This window comes from Colius striatus, chromosome 1, assembly GCF_028858725.1.
Source record: "Colius striatus isolate bColStr4 chromosome 1, bColStr4.1.hap1, whole genome shotgun sequence".
Taxonomy (NCBI): Eukaryota; Metazoa; Chordata; class Aves; order Coliiformes; family Coliidae; genus Colius; species Colius striatus.
In genome coordinates this window covers 159,753,629-159,771,821 of record NC_084759.1, presented here as the reverse complement: position 1 = coordinate 159,771,821, position 18,193 = coordinate 159,753,629, and the positions used below count along the sequence as shown (strand labels likewise).

At 45.3% G+C, this 18,193-nt stretch overlaps 1 protein-coding gene and 1 long non-coding RNA gene across 8 annotated transcripts in view; one reads left to right on the top strand and one right to left on the bottom strand.

The window, feature by feature from the left end:
* Window positions 1–14,669, bottom strand: part of LOC133627976 (uncharacterized) — a 24,452-nt gene extending 9,783 nt beyond the window's left edge. For 3 of the 6 annotated variants that reach the window (XR_009820469.1, XR_009820471.1, XR_009820470.1), the window contains exons 1-5: window positions 12,317–12,742; window positions 8,043–8,135; window positions 6,504–6,575; window positions 4,805–4,896; window positions 2,346–2,418 (exon numbers count right to left, since the gene is read on the bottom strand). This is a non-coding gene — a long non-coding RNA (uncharacterized LOC133627976). Of the gene's footprint in view, window positions 1–2,345; window positions 2,419–4,804; window positions 4,897–6,503; window positions 6,576–8,042; window positions 8,136–12,316; window positions 12,743–13,114; window positions 13,190–14,007 lie in introns of those variants that run through there. The other 3 variants (XR_009820468.1, XR_009820472.1, XR_009820464.1) reach the window with 3 other exon arrangements.
* On the top strand, window positions 12,797–18,193 carry SOCS2 (suppressor of cytokine signaling 2). Of its 2 annotated transcripts, XM_062015592.1 has the most exons (4): window positions 12,797–12,827; window positions 14,327–14,618; window positions 15,543–15,985; window positions 18,117–18,193. In XM_062015592.1, the coding sequence occupies exons 2-4, from the start codon at window positions 14,474–14,476 to the stop codon at window positions 18,141–18,143; spliced, it is 615 nt and encodes a 204-aa protein (XP_061871576.1). In that variant the 5' UTR covers window positions 12,797–12,827; window positions 14,327–14,473; the 3' UTR covers window positions 18,144–18,193. The 2 variants fall into 2 exon arrangements, with proteins under 2 accessions (XP_061871576.1, XP_061871583.1); XM_062015599.1 differs by lacking the exon at window positions 18,117–18,193 and having other exon boundaries at window positions 15,543–16,955.

Genomic DNA, 18,193 nt, shown 5'->3' with positions numbered 1-18,193 from the left:
TCTGGAGGTGCCTTTTTCTTTATTGTTTTTGAAGGGTTGATGAAGCTTAGCTGAGAGTCAGGTGCCAGTAACACAGCAAGTCACAGTAGTTTTACTTTTCCTTTTTTCTTTTTACTAAACAAAAAGTAAACTTAAGAACACAGATGTAAAAGAAACATATTCAAAGACAAAAAAAAAAAATCCTAGCCTTCAATAGCATCTTGACCATATTTAGGAACTCTGTGTTCTGTACAGAGTAATTCACACACATTGAATTGTAATTTTGAATAAACTGTAGATAGGATTTTAATCTCACCTCTTTCTATTTAAGCAACTCTCCAATGCTAAAAGATAACTTCTGGTGTTTTGGGGTTTTTTTGTTTCTTTCAGTGTGTAATCAGAGGAGAATTAAGAAAGTTACTTATTTTCTGGATCTTTATAACACTTCTAATGAGCTCATGATCCAACTGTTACCTCTCTGTGGAAACTATGAACCAAATGGTGTGTTGGGTCAGCAGTTTTGTATTGCAGGGCTTCTAGAGAAGTAACAGCTTATGGCCTGGAGCACGGCTTTATCGGATGTGGTGATGTTGGTAAGAAACAATCATCAATGTATCACAAAGTTTTTCATCACCTAGGGGCACCACAGGAGGTGGAATGGTTAGTAGGACTAAGAAACTTTACCAACTGGATTTTCTGGAAAATCCAATAAGTAAAATAGAAGACAGTTGTGCTTATATTCAGTTTTTTGTCAAGATGAAAACCAGTCTGGGGTCAAAGGCAGTTTACCATTTCCAATAAGGCCAGTGTTGACTACTACCAAAGTTTACAATTCCTCAGCAAAAGAATCTCCCTTACAGAAAAAATATGAAACATCATAAAAAAAAATCTTGCAGAGATGTTTTTTAGCATCGATTCTACCAAAAATAATACAAGTTAAACTGATGTGTCACAGAAAATCTAAATGGTTGGAAAAAAACCTGTAAGATTGAGTCCAAACATTAACCCAGCACTTCCCTGTTCAGACCTAAGCCATGTCCCTCAGCACCACATCTACTTATCTTTTGAATACCACCAGGGATGACGACTCCACCACTTCCATGGGCAGCCTGTACCACTGCTGTGGGGGACATTTTTTTTCCTGATATCCAATCTAAACCTCCTCTGATGCAACTTGTGGCCACCTTCTCTCGTCACTTGTTATTTGGGAGAGGAGACCAACCTCCACCTCACCACAACCTAACATAATGCAACCATAATTGTTAATATAACCTTACTAAGTAACATTTTTCTGAAGCCAATATCTGTAGGCATTACACTGGATCAGAGCTGTGCTGCAACAGCCATCTTCATTGTCTGCTTTTAGTTAAGACATGCTGAAGTTTTCACTTGAATGATAAACTAGTAACAGGAAAAAGTTTCCTTGACTTCTCATTAGGTAACAAGTATACAGTAACTTCACATCCCTTTTTGTATTTTTTGTTACTTTGTATTGCAAGTTTGCTTGTTATTTTTCCAAGGATACCTCATGTCTTCGTAAAACTCTCTCTCATGCTGTTTTTCATACAGTTAAAAACCTGGCACTAGTGATGGGGAAAATGTGAATGGCAGAATTCCACAGATTTTAGAAGTAGATTAAGAAAAAGGATTTTCCATTCAGGGTCAAGGTGCAGTACAAACAAAATTCACGGTAAGTGCAGCATAAGTAGAGATAAGAAAAACAGCAGAGAAATCCCTTCCTAGAGCACATATTTGTATGTTCAAATCTAAAATAAACATGCTATATATTGGCTTCATGGGTTGCAATTTATTGACTTGGTGTGATTGTTGAAGAAAAAGATTTGAAATGAGCCCAAAGAGGCCACTGTTCAGGCCAGAAGGTGATACAGTGACCTGGGAAGAGAACAGCAGTGGCAGTCCTGCTGTAGAGCAGGTGTGGTTAGCCAGTCCTTGTCCAGACTGAAGGCAAAACCTTGAATCACTGGAACAAGGTGAGAGTTTTCCTTCAATCTGACCAAGATTTTAACTACCAATTTTGTGGAAATGATGAGAAGCCTTCTTCTTCTTTGAGGGAAGCATTTACCCTGCAGCCAAAATAACTGTCTACACTTTACCTCAACCAGAGGCGGTCCCTAGCAGCAGACTGACAGTCGTGGTGCCCGTGTGTTCTTGCTGCTGCAGACTGGCTGTACTTGCTGTTAATTCCCATACCTGCCTTTCCCTGGTTCCCCCTTGCCTTCTAAATCTATGGCTGTATACTCATGAGATCACACCTTGTTTGACTTGACCCTATGTGCTCTTCTAAACTGCTCCAGTTGAGTGTGCACCCTCAAACATAACCACATCCCACAACCTGTAATACATACCCTCACTTTCACACCAGGAAACCACCATTCTTGCAAGCAGCAGACAGTTTCACATAATTTCAGGTACTTCAAACTGAAAGGTACACAAAAAATCAGAATTACATGTTGGGTCTATACAGGCACCAGAAGAATCCAAGGAGTATTGTGGGATGTGAATATAGAAGTGTCTCGAGAGAACTAGCCTCAGCTAGTGTGAATATAAGCCAAGCCTCTTGTCATCTGGGATTTTTTTTAACAATTTCACAGAATCACAGAATGGTAGGGTTGGAAGGGACCTTTAGAGATCATCTAGTGCAACCCCTCGCAGAAGCAGGTTCACCTAGATCAGGTTGCAGAGGAACATGTCCAGGCGGGTCTTGAAGACCTCCAAGGAAAGAGACTCCACACCCTCCCTGAGCAGCCTGTGCTGGGGCTCCCTCACCTGAACAGTGAAATAGTTTTCTCTTATATTTGAATGGAACTTTTTGTGTTCCAGCTTCATCCTGTTGCTAGATACAATAGAAAAAAGGGGTGTCCCAACCTCCTGACACCCACCCCTTAGATATTTGTAAATAGTAATAAGATCCTCCCTCAGCCTCCTCTTTTCTAGACTAAACAGCTCCAGTTCCCGCAGCCTTTCCTCGTATGAAAGATGTTCCAGTCATCTTGGTGGCCCTGTGCTGGATTAGAATTTAGAAATACAAGCATGCCCTCTGAAATCAGGTAGTTGGGACCCACATCATTTTTACAGGTGACCTGACTTTAGATTGTCTTTGTTGGGACTGACAAGTCTGAATGATTTTGGTACAGGTTTACTGAGAAATGCAAAAACAGCAACTCAGATATATCATTACTATTCTCTAAACAATTTGAGTCATCAAGATTATCACTCCTGTGAAAAGAAAATTATTTTTCTTCAGGATAAACAAAATCAAATATGCAGAGACGAGAATGCATTTCTGTAACTTCAAAAAAAATCCGGACTTCGGAGTAAACATCATCCTTAACGTTCCATGTCAGAGCAAATGAACCGTATGAAAGGTCACTAAATGTCAATGTTCTGTAATTCTCAGCTTTTAGAGGATCAAAGAAATCTAAAGAAATGGTTCAAGTTGAGGCATTTGGCAAAATAATGAGGTGAAAGGTTTTCAAAGTTTTCTGGAGAAAGAACCTACAGTAATTGGACGTAGTTCTTAAAATCTTCACTTAAGCACTACTAAATTAAAATGCCGTGTTTCCACTTCAGGGATGGTGAAATGTCAACAAAACAAAACAGTAGTAAGAAAAAACAGAGCTGCTTTCTAGTTATTCTCAGGACATAGAGGGTTGATTTATTTAAAGATCCATGACACTGGCAAATAAGCTTTTTGCTTTACACAGCTTGCCAGGCTGTGTTTTGTTTTGTTTTCAGCTCCACTCATATGATAAATGAATTTTGTTAGAAATACATTACCAGTTCAGCATGGATTTTTTAACAATTTATCTCTTTACCTGGCACACTCTCACCCCTCAGAACGGCCCAAGGAGCTGATCCTGAAAATGCTCAAGTATATTAAAAGATGCTTCAATTGACTGATTGGGCATTTTCATTCTTGTTGCTACACCTTTTCCACAAACCAGTCCAAAAAGATTTCACTAACATCTCACTAGTACCTCAGAATAAGTAGGAATTTTGACTAGATTGTGAAGGCTTTTAGAAATAATCTATTTTGAAGTGTTAAGTATATAAATGCAAACTGAGTGGAAACAGCTGTTTTTTACATTCTCTGGATCACAGAATCACAGAGTCTTAAGGGTTGGAAGGGACCTCGAAAGATCATCTAGTCCAACCCCCCTGCCAGAGCAAGACCACCTAGAGTAGGTCACACAGGAACTCGTCCAGGATTCCATTCTCTGACAGACAGTGAAAAAAACCAGCCAGTGAAAGAATATGAAGAAGTCAGAAAAAATACGTATCTAATAAAAATACATGCAGTAGACCACACTGATGGTGGTCCATTGCATGTATTTTGGAATATATATGAATATATGCCACCATAACAATATATAGCCCATGTGCTGGGAAGATTTGAAGAGCTTCATGTATTTCTTGGAGAAAGAGAGGGGGAGGGGTTGAAGGAATGAACACATTGCAAACAAAGCATATGAACAAATTCATGTTTCAGCCTTTTACACAATGGCTAACAACGAGCCAGGTGCTTTCAGAAATAGTCTCGCAAAACAAAGCTTCCATTCACATTAAGATTTTATTGTGGACTTCTGTTATTTTGAGATTATGTTCTGGAAAAACTACAAAAGCTCCTGAAAAAAAAATGTAAGTAGCATATTCTAAACCAGTGTGCCTGAAAGTGGATGACTGCTGGCAGGAAAAGAAAGCATAGTGTGAAAGCTCACCTCTTCAATGAACCCAAGCTTTACCTATTGATTAGCTTGGCAGAGGCCCCCCTGCATGTCTTCTGTCCACATACCTCTTCACTTACCTGGAGCAGTTCCCTGCTGCCACAGTTCCACTGGAAAGTTCCCACTCCCTCCTGCTGTGCCTGCTTCCATCTGTAACATCCCTGGCAACCAACTAGAGTAAAATGAACAGTAACAGACTGTCCTCAGAAAAGCTTAGGCATGTTTAAAAATGGACACAAAATGTGTCTGTTAATTTCATTTGGACCAAACCCACTCATCAGTCAAACTGGCATTGGGAACCTGGGCTGGGGAGTTAACGGCAGGATGGCATTGCTGGATTTTCCTTACAGAGGGAAAAGGAGCTGATACAACCAACAGAGCTAGACCTCAAGCACCTCAGAAACACCTGACTCTTAGTGCCTCTAAGATGATTCCCTCCAGGATTAGTTGTTTTACTTGGGATTGCTTTGTGCCCACCAGCACACAAAAACTGTCGTAACACTGGCAAACATGGGATAGAAACGTCATTAGTTTCATTTTAGATACAGACTCCTGCCTGCTGTTCTGTCTTATACTACACAGATGGCTCGATGCATCCTCTAGTACCTCCCGAGAACACAGACTGATCCACAGTAGCAGGTTTGCAGATTCCTTCCATCTAATGTGATGTGGCCTGAAACACTGTGGAAAAATTCTGCTGTGCCTCAGACACCTTTCTGGATTAAAATTTTTCCCAGAGGGATAATTTATCAGAGAAGTGAGCTCTGAAGAGAATGCTAAAAATAGTGTTAAAATTTTGAAATACAGGGCAATGGCACTGAAAGTCAGAAAAGATGTCTAGCCCAAAGTCACACTTTATAAAAGGCTTTACATATTTTGTAATAATTCTGGATATTATTTCTCCTCCTGCATCCATTTATAAAGACAGATAATAACAAACCTCAGCAAATCTGAATTTGGTTACACAGAGCCATCTGTTAATTCTGGTACATGGCAGTAGAGGGCATCTAAGGACTTCAAGTGACATATGGTAAGGGATTAAAATCAGATGGCTGAAGGAGTTACTACTGTCATCCTCAACCATTTACCCTACCTCGTGACTGAATTTGCTACCTCACGACCAAACAGCTTATGAAGCTGCTTCTGAACAACTGTAGTTTTGAGCCACTCTGAAACTGGGGCTGACCATGACATACCACACTGAAAGCTGAAGTTGTTTAGGAGATGTGTGAGTTAATTTCTCATCTCCTCTGCAGGCAGCACTGTCGGGGCCTTGGGAAGGGTGGTTCAGGTACAGTACAAGGGGAGGCAGTAACTGCCTCGAGCAGACTATCCAATTGTATCTACTACTGCTTGAGATTTAATTTCCAAACACTTGGCAAAACTGCCTACAGGAGAGGCAAACAATCCTCGGAATGGGCAGGCAGTGCCAGGAAAAGGCAAACTGTGGACCAGTGCTCTTTCCTTGACCAGGAAGAGTAGCCCCGTGTGTTTCCTCTGTTGAGCCAAGAAAAGCGACACTTTTTCTGTCTGGTCTGTATTTCAGTTGATGTGTTCCCAACACACCCAGCAGTTATGGGACAATGCCTTGAGCCTTTGTGACAAAGCCCAAGAACTAATAATGATAAACAAAGAGAGAGAAGACAGCAGCTAGCACAATTTTCCTGTAATCTGTTCAGGTCTGCATGACATTCCATGTCCGGCCTCTCTTTGTGCTTAAGTGGGGAAAGCGGCCCTGCCTATCTAAGGTTAAATTCATTACCTGACAGTAACACTCACCTCACTCATCTGAAAAATGTATTTGATCCAAGCAGCATGTACACATACCACAGGCAGCACAGTTTCAATTAACTGTAAGAGGTTAAAAAATATATAAACATATCAGTACATGTTGATTATCCTGTTATTCAAACTCCCAAATACAGCAACTTGTCAGGCCTTTTGCTGAAGTCTATTACAGCCTTAGTTAGAAATTTAGAAGTGGCTCATGCCAAGGAAAAGGTTCTACAACTCATTTAATGATTCACAGCACTCCTGAAATGATATTCATCTGTCTGCTTTCCATGGCAGCACTCTCAATCATAAACACTTAATTGTAGGAATTCATCCTCAAGGCCAAATACCTCTGAGTGAATTAAACATCTTTAATATAAGAACTAGAACAGTGATTTCAAATGAATCTTTTTCTGATGGGAGACTATTTCTTCAGAGACATATAATGCAGTTTCTTCTTCATCTTCATTTTACTTTGCACTCCAAAATCTCTCCTTTGGAGATAGCCACTGCATCACCTGTTTCAATTTGCTTTACTAGTTTCAGAACTGACTCGTTGCCAACAGAGGAACTTTAATTGCTTATGGACTGGCAGAGCACAGGAGGGCTGCCTGCATGCCATTCGTCAGAAAAACTTTTTTCACAGACATTACTTGCTCTCTTTTATTTTGAGAAGTAGGACTCGCAACTGGCAAGAAAACATCTCAAGCCTCCTCAAGCATAAAAGCCTTGTTTTTTCTGGCACCATCTAGGACAAGAATGCAAGATCTCACAGTGCCTTCAGCTATGCTATCTCTAGGATTCTTCTGAAACAAAGACAAGAGCATACATTCCTCCAAAAATCCAGACATGGGTATGTACAGGTGTATGTGATTCTATACACTCAAACATTCTTTCTCAGGCATATACACACTTTCTCAGCCAAAATCCAAAGGTAAATAAATATTACAGTCATAGCATCTAATGCTATAATCTGAATAGCGAAATCAGTAGCAAATATTCTCCTAGCAGTGGTTTAAAGTGACCACTGTTCAAACAGTTCCTGCCAGTAGTTTTTTTTCTACTGGGTTCAGAAAAAGGAAGCATGGTAGGGAGGAAAGCGCTGTCAAAGCATATATGTTTACAAATTATCCTCAGGTAACATTCAGCAATATTTAGCTAGTTCTAGTCAGAGTGAAATTGGATAATTCACAAAATAACTAAGTGGTAGACTGGAATTCTGCTGTTTATAACGAAGCCTAACATAGTATAAGGTGAAAACTGCTGTGAAAATGATTTTTTTTTTCAAATATTTAATACCCTGTGTTGCCACATTCCATTTTTCTTTAACAAACCCAGCCAAATTATTTTTCTGTTATTTTGGTTTTACTTTAGATTTTAAATAGTAAATTAGAGAAACTATAAAAGCACTACAGTTAATGTTTTTAATTAAAGATTTTAAGTGTGTCTAGATAACCTCTCATTGAATGTAGCTGAGGCCTTTAGATTCTATTGTACATTTTGAAGAGTACAAAGCATATGATGAGAGAAGGATTTAAATGTCACCTTTTAACGGTCAGAGTTCCATGCTTGCCAGTGATGAGCCATCTACCTGTCCACTGAACTAAAGCAAATGATCCTTCTTTTTCTCGGTTGTCTCTGAAAGAAAATAATCTGGATGTTATTTCAAAGTACTGCTCTCTTCATGATAGCTCTTGACAGTTTGCTTTTTAATTATAAATGATGGTTTTCTTTTCGAACACCACTGATTCATAGAAATTATTCACTGAATTTTTGATTATTCTCCTTTAGCAAATGTATATTCTCCAGAAAGATAAAGCATTCACATCTGAATGGGTGAAAATGGCAGGAAATAAGGTGGCAGCTGGTTAAGAATAAAATTGTTTGGTATACATCATAATTTATTTCATCAAAACATTCTGTTCCTCGGGCAGCTGGAAAGAGCAGCGTAATCCCATTTACAAAAATACTTGTCTTCTCTTTGCCATATTTATTATGTTTTGGGAGCTCTATGTGAAATAAGCAAATGGTCCTCCTGACTGCTGAGTGAGAAATTCTCCACGGGCTCGCTCACGTTGTGGACCTTTTTCAAGGTGTGGAGCTACAATTAACTTGTCCTCATTTGCTTGGGGTAAAGGTTCAATATTCATATTTTTCTGCCTGACCACTGTCATCACAGGACAGGGAGGAACCAGGACAGTTACACGCTATTATTTAGATCAGTTCAGGTAAGCAGTTGCCACAATAGGGTCAATAAATTGTCACAAGTGACAAGCAATAGCTGTCCTTTTAACTAAAGGAGATTTTACAAATGGTATGTCATGCCCAAGGGATACTCTGTGCTGCATCTTCAGAAAGTAAGAAAGCAGAGAACAAGGAAAGGCCCTTTGCATTCTTCCCAGTAGCTAGATAAATCTAGCTCGATACATCATGAGTAAGCCTTTTGCTAAGTTTGCTTTGATTTGCTAAAATCAGCTGGGCCAGAAATGCATCACCCCCTCCTCCACTCACATCAATTTATATAAATAAATCATCATGTTAGCTCTCCAGTACATTTGGCATAGTTTTCAGGAGCAAAGTAAAAAATCATTTCTAGCAACAGGCACTTCACACTATTGTAAAAACATTGTTGCCTCCTTCTTTGGTCACGAAAGGGATTTTTGCCTAAAGGAGAAAAAAAAATCAACTAGCCCCTCCCTTCTCTTTGAGGAGACACGTTCGAAAACAAGTCGAAAAGATGATATATTCTGCTTGCGATTTTCAAGAACTCTTTAACGTTCATATTTTCACTACTAATACAAATCTTGATGAAAAAATATCTACCATGGAGATGATATACTGCTCAAACCAAAACGTTCATGCTCAGGAGAAAGTATCTTGAAAAGAAATCAGAGATTCCTTAAGTCTGTGCCTTTCATCTCCAGTCAAATGATACACCTCTAAAACCAGAATTCGTAACTGCATGCAACCAGGCAATATTTATCCTAGAATTGCTGCCCCAAAACATACAGACTGAAAAGAAACACTTGCTTTGAAATGTACTTGCAAATTTTAAATCCCCATTTGTATAAAGTAATTTTCTCTTCATATTAGTGATTGTTTAACTGGTTGTTACATGGCAGATTAAAAAGCCCTATTTTCTGTACATGATGGAAACCTGAATTTTCAGTCTGCTGCTTCTTTTATCTTTCTCCATGTCACATCTTTCTCCTGCTCCATTCTAATTTTCTGTACAGTAAAACACTTAAGGCGGACCAAGCATATATTAAACATCCCAACGCAAAAGAATCTAAAAAGTAGTTTAAAGTAGTTTCATGCACCACAGGCGGCCCATAATCCCAAAAGTAATTTAACTTAATCACCTTTTCTTACTATGGTTTTTTTTTTCTCCCCTGTGATTGTGTGAAAGGCTCTCGCAGGCAAAGGAGACAACTGGCTAACTAACACAGCTGAAAGAAACGGTGAAATACTAACTTATTCCACCGAGCCTATGGTACTTAAGGAAGTCTCATACCAGAGAATAAAGGTAACTGGGAACCGAAGTGCTCTCATGAGGTGCCAAAAGTGTCATTTAAAGATCGATTTCCAGTTTTTAAGTTTGAATTTCATTACTCTTGTAAATTTATCAGATCTTTACTACTATTTTTAAAAGACATTCACTTCCCATGAAAAAATAAAATAAAGTTAACAGAACTCTGTTTAGGAAAGATCCTGCTGATATACTGCCTACTTAATTTTTATGCTACCTTTTTCATAACAATATCTGAAGTCTTAAGTAACAAATATTTATGACATTCTTCTGTTCTTGTCTCTCAGTCACCACATAAATCATGGTGTTCCTCTCTCTCCCTTTATAGCAGCCTGCTGTGGTTTTAGAAACAAATTATTATGATTTCAAGTGACGAATGAACAGCAGAAGCAAAGGAAGTCTTGAGATACTATCCACATAAAAATGCCATTAATAAATAACATAGTGAAAGAGAGCCACAGAAAAGCTTTAAAAAAAGCAGCTCTGCATCTAGACAAGATGTATTCCCTTTCTCTAAGAAGAATTGGTGAACTCTGAAGAAATAGCCCTAATCTGAGCACTATTATATGAAAACAACACATTTTTAGCACAAGCTCTGTGCCTCCATATACAGAATTATTTTCATAATACGAGAAGATCCGTTTTGGTCTGGGGATTTTTTTTTTGTTCTTCTGAATATAGTGAAGCGCAGAAGAACTCTGACAAAGTAGATGAGATTTTACGCAAGATCTCACATCATCAGTACCAGAACTGTCAACTAAATTTTAAAGGATACAGACATAGTCTCTCCTCTCTTCACATTCAACTAAAGAAAAGTTAGCGAGGATTCCACACAAGAGTGTGGAAGCTGAATCTGAGGCTATCTGAATCTCACGGATGAAAACAGGAACAAGAATGACCTTCAAGACCTAAATTGTTTTAAACCGTTTCTGAGAATGCTTAAATAAGAAAGCCCACATTATGTTCCTCAGACATAATCTTAAAATCTGTGGTGCTATTAGTGATTAAAACCACCTTTTCTCATAAACTGAATACATTATTCAAAATTCAGAAGCTCATAAGCATTACAAACAGATGCAACTATACAGACCAATTAACAAAGTAATTTTTTTTTTCCTCAGATGAATCTGCTTAATTACTAAATACAGCACTTTTAAAGAAAACTATTTAATACCCATACTCTGAAGTTTAAAAATGGTAATATCTCTTACAAAAGCCTTCGGGAACTGTCCTCCACGATCTATTTTTTTTGTTGTTTTTGTTTTAAAGAAACGCTGAATTTCAGGAGTTGCTGAGGAGTACGACCGAAGGCAGCAGTGTCCCCGTGGGACCTTTCTCTAGAGGAGTCAGCATGCCGCTGCTGCCCTGCTCCCTCAAGCCAGAGCGTCCAGCCTAATACATATTCATCTGTCTTTTTGATAACAAAGGCTCTCCCTTCGCCCCCGATTTTTAAAGAGATTCTTTTGTATTATTTTACATTCTTTGTCCTTAAGCAGTTTAAAGTGACAGCCCTCAATCTTTTTCCCGTCAAACCCGAAAAATGCTCCCTCCCCAACACCGTCATGCAGGGAGCCCTGACCCGCAGCCAGGGGCGGGGGTGACACCAAGACGGCTACTTTTGCTTTGTTTCCCCTCCTTTGTGTGTGTGTGTGTTTTGTTCTGTTGCCTTTCCGAAGTCGGCTCGAGGCCGCTCGGGCACTGACTGGTTATCGAGCAGCACTCGCGGCGCAAATCAATCTTTTACGCCGAAAAACCAGCTTTGGGTTTATTAAAAAAAGAAATCGGGGGGGGGTGGGGGGGTTGGGGGGGGAAGAAGGAGCGGCGCGCGCATCGGCGGGTTAATGGCTGTTTGTAGCAACGAGGTATTTAGCGCCACAGGGTGAAGGGGGGTGGGGAGCAGGGTGGGGTGTCCTAGGAGTTTCGGCCGCCGCAAGCCCCTGGCACGGAGCTCTTGGCATAGGCCGCTGACGCACTCCCGGCCCTCAGGGCGGCCCCGCCCCGCGCTCAGGTGCCCGAGGCGGCGGGCGCCGGGCGGGCCGGGTACCCCATGCCCTCATGCCGCCGCGGAGGAGGAAGAAGTGGGGGGGTGGGGAGGGGGGGTGGCCGCGCTCCCGCGCTCTCCCAGTTACCTCAAGGAGGTGCCGCGCGGCCCGCGCGCGAGCGGCCGTTGGAGTCCGCCGGCGGGGCCGTGCCTCGCGAGGCAGCGCGAGCCACCCCACGAGGCACGGGCCCGCCCGCGGCCGCCAACGGCCGTCCCCGCGCCGGTACCTCGGCGGCCCCGGTCACTGACCTGCTCGCCGCGCGTCTCCCGCAGCTCCGCGGAGGGAGGGGGAGCGGAGGGGCACGCGGGGGGGGGGGTTAGGCCGCCGCTGCCCCGGCGTGACAGGGGCGGCGGCTCGGTGCGGCGGCCCTGGCTGGCCGCGATCGCGGTGGAGGCGCCGGAGCGGGTCCTGTCACATGATGCGGTTCCTGGAAAGTTCCTGGAAAGCAGCCTTTGTATGTAGCCATCCCGGGAGGGGGGAGCCGCGGGGGCAGGATGCCCTCGCCTCGCAATCAAAGGCGAACAGACCGCCCGCGCCGGGGAGAGGCGGGGAACGGAGGGTGTTGTTTCCCCAGGAGCACCATCCTCCTCCGGCAGCGGCAGCCTGTCTGTCTGCCCGAGCGCAGCCCCGACGCTTCTCCCCGGCGGCGGGCGCTCTGCCTTCCCCGGCCCCTCAGCGCAGCCGGGAGTGAGAACAACCTGACCGCCCCACCTCCAGGCGGCGGCAGCGGCGGCCCCAGCCCCGTCCCGCCGACCCTGGGTGAGTCCTGTCGTCGTCCCGCCGTCCCTCCGCTCCCCGAGAGCGGGGAGCCTGGCCGCCCCGCTCCCGGGAAGACGCTGCCGTCAGGCGCGATGAAGGCTCCCTTCGAAGCCGGAGCTCCTCGTCCTTGCCTCGGGACGCCCTGCTGCAGATAGCTGCCATCGCCTCGCAAACCCTCCGTCCCCGCCAAGCTCCCGCGGGCCGCGGCACCTCGCGGCCAGGCGCTCCTGACGCCTCTCCTTCGCAAGGGATCGCGCCCAGGCACCCGCGGCAGGGCTGCTGCCCACCTGCGCTTGGGGCTTTGCGGCCGCCGGCCCCGCGCCGCTGACAGGCGCACCTGCGCCCGGTGCCGCGCCGGCGGCGTGCTGGCGGGCGGCAGGTCCTGCGCGGGGGACAGGGGGACGGGGACAGGCTTTGTCGAGGGGGTGCCCGCGTGTGTGCCTGAATATGTTGCAGTAGAAACCCGGCTGAACAGCCTATATGCTGCCACTAAAGTTTAATTTGGGAAAGTTCTAAGCTCCGCCGCGCCACGAAACTTGTGACAGGAGGAGCCACCTCGGCATAACCCTTCACCTGGCGATTTAAAGCAGAGACTCTGCCCAGTTCGCTAGCGTCGGTGAGGGGCCCGCTCTCTCCCGCGAGCCCCTTTTCCGGCCAAAGCGGCCAGTCTCCTGCTCGCTGGCGCTGCCCGGCTTCACGTCGCTCCCGGCGTGACGGTGGGAAAGACAGGGAGGCACTTTTGTCCTTCCCGTTCGCTTCAGCAGAGCGGAAAGATACTTTTTTTTTTAATAGCCTCAGCATTTAATGGAACGGGAAAAGCACCTTTCCTGCCCCGCGCTAAATATATCGCGCCCTCCGCCGCGCTGCCCCTTTCCCATAGCCAGCAAGCCCCGGGAGCCGGCGCTGCCCGCGCACCCGCCCCGCAGCTCCTGGGGTACGCCGCTGCCCAGGAGAGGCTCACTCCGACCCCAAGAGCGCGGACCACGCCGGGCTCCCATTCCTAGAGGTACGACTTCGCGTATGACCTTCCTGAAAGCCGTACCGTACCATGCCATGCCTACGCACTGCAGCGTGCAACCCGGGAAGCGCCGGGTCCCGCTGCTCGCTTACCCCTCCCCACTCATACCTTTACGTGCTCGGCTCTTCCCCCACGACCTCCTTCAACCCCAAACGCCCTCACCTTTCAGCGCTGCCGGCCGGGTTCTCGTACCCTGGCCGAGGGAGCGGGCACATCGGCGGGTTTGCCCTTGCAATAAAACGAGACCACCTTCGCGGGCCGCCGCCTTCGCCTCGTCACCGGCGGAGAGGAGCCGGGGACTCGCTGGGCGGCTAGGGGAGGAGATGTCCCTCCCCCGCTCCGCCGGGAGGTGATCTCTCGCCTCGGGTCCTTCCTCTGGATGCTGGGAAGTTCCGAAGCGGGAACACCAGAAACGCACGGGCTGCGTCGGGAGCGCCTCTCGCGGGGCTCACCGCTAACCACGCTCGCTCTCCTCTCGCAGGCGGCGCCCGGGCCGGGCGCCGGGGCCATGCACCCGGTGTGGCGCTGAGCACCGCGGCGGCGAAGTGGAGCCCTCTTCCTGCGGGCAATCCCCGACCTGCGTGCGAACGGGGCCGTGCCTGCCGCCGCCGCCGCCCCCCCCCGCTCCATGACCCTGCGCTCCGCCGGATCCCTGGAGAGCGCGGAGGGCTCCTGGGCGCGTTGGGGGCACGGCGAAACGGCGGCGCCGGTTGCCGAGGAGTCCCGTGAGGCGGCGCAGCTGGCCACGGCTATGGAGGAGCTGCGGCGAGCAGGTAAGCCCGGGCGGCCGGCGGGGGGGTGCCCGGGGCGGCGGCGCTCGCCGGGGTTCTCGGCTTGCCTCCTCGCCGCGGTCCCGAGGGAGGCGGAGCGGCGCGGCGCCGCGAGGAGCCCCGCCGGGCCGGGGAGGGGCGGGCAGTGGGACGATGCTTGCCGTGGGCGCCCGGCACTGCGAGGGGCGGCGGCGGCGGCTCCGACTTTCCGCGGGCTGCGGCGGCCGAAGCGAAAGCGCCGCCCGCGCCGGCAGCGCCTCGCCTCGGCGGCAGCCCGCGATCGAGGGCTGAGCGCTGCCGCCGGCCGGGGCGGCCGCGGCGCCTCATCCCCTCGGCCCCGCGTACCTGCGCTCCAGTCGCCCGGCCCCGCAAGATGCGGGGCTTGTCCGCGGGCGGCGGGAAAGGCTTTTGTCTTCATCGCCTCCCCGCTAGGATCGCAGCCGCACCGCCGAAGTAGTTTTCTTACCCCTCCCAGCTTCCCCTTACTAGACAAAGCCCATTTCAACCGCAGCCCACCTAGAGTTACCAACCGCTGGCTTTTGCGGGCTGCGAGCCCGTGTCGCGGGGACGCAACACTCTTCCCGATGTGTGCACAGCGCGGAGCCGAGGGACGCGTCCCTACCACCTCACGGGCGGCCCGAGGGGTCAGCGGCTTCGGCGCTACCCTCGCAGGACACCGCGGGAAAGTTTGTGCGTGTGTGTGACTAGACATGAAAATAAACAGTGACTGGGAAGGCTCTGTCAAAACGAGACACATTGTAAAGCAGTTGAATTTAAATAGCAAATTAAAAAAAAAATCACAATACCTGCAGGACTTTAGCTTTGAAACAAAAAAGGAAACTGGTTATTACAAGTATATCAGCCAAAGAGATACTTTTTTAACAAATAGGAATAAACAAAACCTTTCCTTCTCTCCTCTTTTAACAGGATGGTACTGGGGCAACATGACTGTTGCTGAAGCCAAAGAGAGATTACAGGATGCCCCCGAAGGGACCTTCTTGGTTAGGGATAGTTCACATTCAGAGTATCTACTGACTATTTCAGTAAAAACATCAGCGGGACCGACCAATCTACGTATAGAATATCAAGATGGCAAGTTTAGACTGGACTCTATCACTTGTGTCAAATCTAGACTTAAACAATTCAACAGCGTTGTACATTTGATTGAGTACTATGTTCTTATGTGCAAAGACAGAACCGAAACACCTTCAAATGGAACAGTTCATCTTTACTTGAACAAACCTCTCTATACATCTGCTCCATCTCTGCAACACCGCTGCAGAATAACTATAAACAAATGTACAAATCAGATCTGGGAGCTGCCATTGCCAACAAGACTAAAAGAGTACTTGAAAGAGTACCAATACCAGGTATAATATATTTTCTAAATGCTTCTAATGTAGAGTTAGCTTTTAAATGCAATTCTTAAAATCAGCCAAAGAACTGAGTAACCAGTTGTACAACCCGGCATGGAATTCACTATCAAAACAGTAGCAGTTCTGGGGGAAAGGTTTTTATTTCAGTTGCCACAAAGGGAGACTTCATGTCGAATAATCCCAGTTTGCATCCTTGGAGGTTCGGCAAGGTGGCATACTATTCTTGCAAAGAGAGAAGCCAGGAATCTGTCCAGATTGTGTTGCTTTGTCAATGGTACAAAATACTGCACTGACTACCAAGTAATAACTGCAGCACTGGGACCGGGAGAGACTGTGTAAGTGGTCAGAAACATAAGAGAGTGCAGAAGTATCTCAGTTGTCTGATTCCAAGATTAATTTGGTGCTAGTGTTCGTATAATCCTGAAAGCTTAACTGGATCACACTGTGATAATCTTTCCAAAGTTATGCAACTAATCAAATCCAGTAAAAAAAAAAGTGATCATGTATTCAGTTTTTATTGAACTATATTTTGTGTCCTTTTCTGCAAGCAAAGGAGTACTATAAGTAAATGGTTTAAAACATTGTTTTTTAAGGTTCTCTAAAAGCTGACCTTAAGGAGAAATGTCACATCTTTCATAGGAACCCAATATGTTGCTGATTATACCAGATTGGTATCCCAGAGTCCTTAGTAATGTTCACATCTCCCAGTGGTGATATATCCATGTTATTACTACAAAGCCTCTTTTGGTCGAGGCTTCAGGACTGTATGCTGCAGACTTGCAGTTGCTCAGGTCCAATGTCAAAACATGGGTATCAGCAGTTACAGCTGTCTTCTACAATGTAGAATATTTTCTTCAGCTTGTTTCCCAAAATGTGGGGAAATAGGATTTGATAGGGTGGGGTGAGGTTTATTTTTTGTTCTTTGGTTTTTTCTTTTCATTCACTGTTGTAGCTATCGGACTATTACTCAATAAACTAAATCAAATTGCATGACAATCTCCCAATCTTTGCACATACAGATTTGCAGCTATTCAGGAAACAGTGATCTTACAAACGCGTATCATTTCCTAGTGAATACTCAAATCAATGTACGTGTATTGGTGAGGATGAATACTCACACTTTGCCTTTGCAGTGCTGCTCAAAGTTGTAGTTGGATTACGTTAAGATTAGTGGTTTAGAGTCTGCCTGCTGAATTCCCGTATTTAAGTATTAACGTAGGACATTGCTTTTTCTTTTATAGTAGTCTTCCAAATGAGAAGGGATTCAGACTCCTTGTACCTATTCCTCAGTTTAAATGCAAAGTATTTACTAGAAGAAATGTCCAGCATGAGAGTAATAGGAAAGCAGTAAAGAGAGAAACAAGGATATACAATTTCATAGTTTTAACTCTTTCCCTAGCATATTTTTTAATTAAAGCAAATAGACCTGTGTTTGAATAAGGAAGGTTGTCAAGACTTGCTGTAATCCAGCCCTGCCCGGGCTGAAATAGAAACAACATAAATTAATCTTGTTTTCTTTGTGACTGAACTGCTTTGTAGTACTGTCAAGATGCTCTGACCCTTTTCATAAACTCTGTGGCACCAAGCAACTTACTTGCTTTTGAACTCCCAGTTATGCACTCAGTTTCGTCACGAATGTGCCAACAGAAATGAGTGGCATGGCTGTTGCAACAAGGAAGACACCAAGAACCTGGGATAGGGGGATGGTCCCTTGCTATGGCAAATACTTGGTATATTGCTGTTCTCTCTGTGGTAAAGGTGACTCTTCTTCCTCCTCCATGCTTCAGTTCTCTCTCCCTGTTCTTAATGCAAGCTTTAGTATAGAACTAGGAGGAGTTTTCTCCTGAAAAACAAATCTTTTATTAAGTAAATTTTTTCCCTATGTCCTGCCAAAATGTATCAGGTTGTGGAAAGTATTTAATGTAACACGGCGATCACCCAACGGTTCTCATCATGGTAGAGCTCTTGTATTTCAGGTGTGCGTTGTCATCACGTTCTGTGCTTGTCATCTTTTTTGTTCAGATCTGCGACCCTGAAGCTGAGGAGCTTTTCCCATGAGCAGTGCCCATGAAAAGACCATTTTCCTGGGAATACTTTTCATTCTGATGAATCTGTTTTCTTACAGTTCCTGTGTAGCCCTACTTTGGGATGACATAGCTGCTGTATGGAATAACTACTGTATGGAATAACTGCTGTTACAGT